Source organism: Rhagoletis zephyria, unplaced genomic scaffold (genome assembly GCF_001687245.7).
Source record: "Rhagoletis zephyria isolate East Lansing unplaced genomic scaffold, Rhagoletis_zephyria_1.1 Rzeph_scaffold_01670, whole genome shotgun sequence".
NCBI classification, from domain to species: domain Eukaryota; kingdom Metazoa; phylum Arthropoda; class Insecta; order Diptera; family Tephritidae; genus Rhagoletis; species Rhagoletis zephyria.
Genome location: NW_016158754.1, coordinates 21,509 through 27,105, shown reverse-complemented (window position 1 = coordinate 27,105; position 5,597 = coordinate 21,509). Strand labels below are relative to the sequence as shown.

General features: G+C 35.2%; 1 protein-coding gene across 1 annotated transcript in view; it reads right to left on the bottom strand.

Annotated features, from left to right (window-relative positions):
• Positions 1 to 434: 434 nt before the first annotated feature.
• The window catches only part of LOC108364783 (uncharacterized), a 22,899-nt gene continuing 17,736 nt past the window's right edge, over positions 435 to 5,597 (bottom strand). Inside the window, 2 exon segments of the mRNA XM_017618628.1 lie at positions 435 to 682; positions 738 to 1,481. Coding sequence (XP_017474117.1) covers positions 435 to 682; positions 738 to 1,481 — 992 coding nt within the window.

Sequence of the window (5,597 nt, the reverse complement as noted above, 5' to 3'; positions counted from 1 at the left end):
TAAACTTTCATTACATGTATTCGTAATTTCTATTTGTTGTAGGAAATTAGGTGGTCGCAGGACGAGGTAATCAAAATCTTCATTAAAATCTAATACACGATTGTATTTTCTTATAAAATCCATAGCGATGACATGGTATTGGGAAATCATCGTGCACTACGTGAAAAGTATATGGGATTAAAAAGTTTTTGTATCTTAGATCAAAGTGTGTTGTTCCAATAGATTTTATTTTGCCTTGTCCTGTTCCACTTAATGTTGATATTCTGTTTGTGTTTATTTGATCTTGTGTAAAGTGAGCGAGCTTTATTAATGAAATATCTGCTCCTGTGTCTACTAATAATGTTACTTTATCATTACTGTGTTCTATTTTGATGTTTATGAAAATGCTTAAGCTAAGGTTAAGTTTATACACTTTTTTGTCTTCTGTCTTGACCTTAGGGGGATTTTTTAGTTTTCCGGGTTAGTTTGTTCTGCGTTAGTAGTTCTAACGTTGTTATTTTGGGCATAATTGTTTTGCCTATTGCTGTTGTTGTTATTATACCCACGTCTATTTCCACGGTAGTTAGAGTTTCCATTTCTATTTCTGTTGCCGTTATTATTGTGGTTATTATTGTTGCCGTTGCTTCTGTATCCACCTCTACCATGTTGTCTTCCTCTATTTCCACGGTAGTTTTTGTTTGTCCTATTTCCGAAGTATAGGATAGCGTTTTGTTGTCCAGTAGCTTCGGTGCAGCTACTGACAAACTTCTCTATAGCTTCGTTCATAGTGTTAAATTGGGCTGCTTCCATGATGAGTTTAACTCTATCAATGGTGCAGTTTTTGGTCATTGCCTTTACGGCGATTTGGGTGGAGTATTGTTGTGCTAACGTGCATGACAAACCATCGGAGATGTATGCACTCTCCAATGATTTTGTCAGAGTTTCCACTTCGTTACAATACGTATTGGCAGATTTATTATTCTGGCGGATGTTCAGTATTTTGGCCGAGAGGACCTCAACTGATTCACCTTTCACAGAACTTGTGAGTTTTCTAATTACATCTTGTATAGTGGCTTCGTTTTCAATTAGGTTTCGGGCGTTGCCCTTTAATTTGGTCTTGATAAGGTTTATGGCTACCGTTTCATGGTCGCCTTTTAATGTTTCTATTAGTGAAAGTGCGTCTAGAAAAGATCTTAAATTCTCTGGTTTGCCATCGAAATCGGGCATAAGCCTTGTGGCCGTATTAATGAAATCTACAACTGTTTGTGTCATTTTGTACAGCTTTATTTCCGTTTCTGAATCAGAATCTTCTGAACCACTTTCTTCTTCTATTGTTTTAAGCTGTTCCGTTGTTTCGGATGCCATACATATATTATTTAGATCTATTTCGATGGGTTGTTCTATCTTATGGGATACTTCTTGACAAATGTTGTGTTGTGATAATATTTTTACTAATATGTCTCTAAGAACCCAATATTTTTCTGGTACATATTCTTTATGTTCTTGAGTAAATTTGTTTAAATTTATGGAGATTAATTCTCTTATATTTTCTAGTGAACTGGTAATAATTTTCAAATGCTTTTTAATCGTTTCTTGACGAATGTGTTTTTTTTGGCTTATACATTTATATGATTATTTTATATTTTCTGATTCTAATGTAATTAATTTATTTATTGTTTCCATTGAGCCATGGATATAAAATTAAAAAAATTTTTATTTTTTTTTTTTAATATTTTGTCAAGTGCGTTTGCTCTACTCATGCATCTTTTCTTTAAATTTTTCTTGTGCATGAGGTAGATTTGTAACGCAAGATTTAATAATGCAATTATGGAAATTATTACCAGACACGCTTCTATAGTCTCTAAGTTAATATTCTTTTGTCCTACTTCTATTTCGTTTATTACATTTGCGTTAGGTTTTTCAATTTTGGCACTTTTTTTGCCCATTGTAAAAGTAAAAAATTTTTTCTTTCTTTCATATTTATTTTTCTTTATTTGGAATTATTTGCCGTGTTAGTATTTTTATTTTTATTTTATAATTAAAAGAATTTTGTTAGTTTGCCACGAGCGAATATCGCTTACTGGCCTATGCGTGCTTAGAGCACTGCAGTTTTACATTATTGGCTTATTTTTGCCTACATATGCCTTAATCATATGTTCTAAGTTGCTAATTTGTTCCCATATTTCCGTTGCACGGTTCCAAGGTGGTGGTGGGTCGCTGTTGATGATTCTCAAAAGTATTGCCTTTTCCCTCTTTAGCTTATTGGTGTAGCCTTCTCTTCTTTTAATAATTATCCCGGGGGGTGTTGGTGCTTCCTTCTTTGGTTTTACCTGTCGTCTTCGGTACTCTTCTATAGTTAGCGGTTGTGGTCCCGCTTTCACTGGCGCCTTTGTTGTTTGCCTTTGGTCATCTGACATCCTTCAGTCTTCTGACGGATCTTAGCTTGTCCACGTCAGGATTTATTTATTTTGGGTGCCCTTTGGGCATCTCCCTTTTTGGGCTGGCTACTTAAAGCTCAGTCCTTTTTCAAAAAAAATTTTTATTTTTTTTTAATTCGTGTGCCTCTTGGGCTTTGCTCTTTTGGCTGGCTATTTAAAGCTCGAGCCTTACAAAGTGCAATTTTTCCTTTTTTTGTTTAAATAAATTTTAAACTGGCAGGATCGCCATGTAATATTAAAAGATTTAAGTTTTCTTGTTACGCCACTGAAGGCGAATAATTTTTATTTTGGTCTTACTTTCGCCACTGAGGGCGGTTGGCTTGACATTGCTCTTCTTATGCATCTACTTGTTCTATTTATTCTTATTTCTATGTACATGGGCGTCTTAAGCTGACGTTCTTAATCCCGTGTAATTTCTTACAAATTATATTATAGTATGGAGCAATCGCTGCATACAACCAGCGGTCAACATATTTTGGGTAAGTCAACTGAGGCAGCGTTCAGTGTTATGGCTTAGTACGTTGTAAGTACTATGGCCAATGCTTCAGTCAGCAGAGTCGATGATCGCTAATATTGNTGATTTGTATTAACGCAACAGAACAGCGTTCAATATTTTGGATTATTAAATGCCGTTCTGTTGTATGTTGTAAGTGTGTGTGTGTGAAGTGTCAATGGACTGCGACTTTAATGTTTCTTTATTTGAGTTTACTTTTAGCTGCTGTTTATGTTGACTGCGTTTGCATGCTACGCCGTATTGAAAGACCAATACGTTGGTTTGGGGGATATTCTCCAAGTATAATCGTGAAGTCTCGGACAGGCATAAAATAAATTTGTAGCCTTGTTTGTAACATTCGAGAGATGTAAGTTCCCACTGAGCCTTTTGTTCAGAGTTATCCCCAGATACTTCGCTTCTTCTGGGAGCTCTATTTCTGTCCCTGCCAAGGAGGATCTAGTCAAATTGACTTTCAGACAGAAACCCGGCGACTACCACAAACAATGAAAGGCAGGTCCAAACTACAGATACAAAGGGAAAGAAAATAACTGATTTTTACTTACCTGCGAATCCCTGCAACAATTAATCATGAAGAGGTGAGCAGCTGATTTCTACTTGACGATGTACACACAGAACAACTGGTTGAACGAAAGAACATAATCCGCTGAGACGTACCTAACTAAGAACCAACGCCGATTTAGCACGGCTATAAATAGTGACAGACAAACAGAAACTATTCAGAACGAAAAATTACACTTAAGATGGCTCAACGCCGAAACCGGTTTGTCTTCAAACCAAATTTGACAAGGGATGACGGAAAATCGTTCCACATTACGTCACGGTCCTACCCTGTCGGAAACACCAAAAACAAAATTGAGAAAGTTGACTTTCCCTATTTTGGCAAATGGGACATTAGTGGACTTCAGTGGGTTCATTGACAAGCGCTTTTCAAGGTTGCTAAAATGTTTGAAGATACATATTTTCTCTTTTTTGCAAATAACTATTTTTGTCGTGAAACCTACCAAATTCCAATCTAGCCTACCAGCCTACCAAATTTAAATAAACCTACCAGTTTTGGTAGGAAAAGCTCATGTGTGGCAATACTGTATAAGGTAGTGTTACCGGAGCAGTTGGAATTTTCGCCTCGGAGTTTCTTAAAGAAAGCCATAAATGTTGCAACCGTTGATTCAACTTGGTGATGTTGTGCTCTAGATTGCACCGTTTGTAGGCCTGTTGAATGAAGTTGTGTCTTGGTTGTATGAAATACAAAACAATTTAGATTTTCTGAACACCATTTCATGATTTCAATTATACACGACTTTATGCACTGAGTTTCTACTCAAATTCACGAAATGATTTCGTGAATTGGCCTACGCATACACGTGGTAATTGTCCGTATAATTTGTTAGGTAATTTTATGTTTTTATACTCTTGCTACCACATGCATGAATTCGTTATAGGAATATATCGTCGCTTCAACAAATGAATGTCGTATGTTACTTTTGACGACTTTTTAAAGTCTGTTTTCATGAAAACGTCACGGTAGATTTCTTTGAAAATTGTCCATGTTGTTTCTTAAGCCTAAGGAGATATTGGAGTTTATTATTAGAAAAAAAATACACAAAATCTGCAACATTTAATGCTAATTTTATTTACTCACACTTTGTCGTATGTTGTAGTTGACAACATGGTTGTACTCATATTATGAATTCACCTTGGATGATCGAATACCACGTTGCGCAAAGAGAAGGCGTGTAAAACGCAATGCCGAACAAAGGAATTTGTCTTCTTTAAACTTCAATAAATGCATATTGAAAAAAAAGTAAATATGTTAATTAATGCCTTGGCTATAATGCATGGGGCGAATCGTAACAAATAGCTGTGATTTCGTATGAATCTATTGATTGCATTATATACATTTGCATTTATTAAACATGCAATAGATAATTACATATGAGACAGTTCACTCCGTTCAATTTCTTCCATTATATCTCGGTCCCAAGAGCAAACTCAGTTGTGTTACCGGATTTTCAATTGAAATTGGAAATAAATAAATAAAATATAAATCAGCAAAACGAATAAAACAAAATGAAATTAATTTTAATTTCTAATCGAACCTATGTATGTATGTAGCTCAATCGCCTAAGGTTGATGTCAGGGAGGAAACGAGAAACGATGCTATAAGATGGCGCTACTTCTAGCTATAAACCGCTGCATATGTATAATAATAATAATAATAGATTGGCGCTTACACATATGTTAGTGTTTGGCCGAGCTTCTCCTCCGACTTGTGGCGTGCGCCTTGCACCCAGAAAAAGGTTTAGTTATAATAACCAAGATTTGGTTATAGTGATCAAGTGGCATAGTTGGATATGGCGAAATAAATATATGGTTCACGAAAGTCTGCAATTTACTTAAGACTTCTAGTTGGGACAAATGTATATTTGTTAATAATTACAAAACGACTACCTTGATTGGATAATATTGTTAGTTGAATAAAATCATTGTTGAGCAAATATAAACAATGCTTTGGTTGATACAAGTTTTCAATTAATTTTGTGAACTTGCTGTAGACTTGAATCAGCTAACCGTTTATTATTGGAAAAAAGTTTCAGTTTGACACAAATAAAAATTTACTCGAGGTTTGTTGTGTTTACTTTCTTCTTTTATTTGCATATATTAAGCAT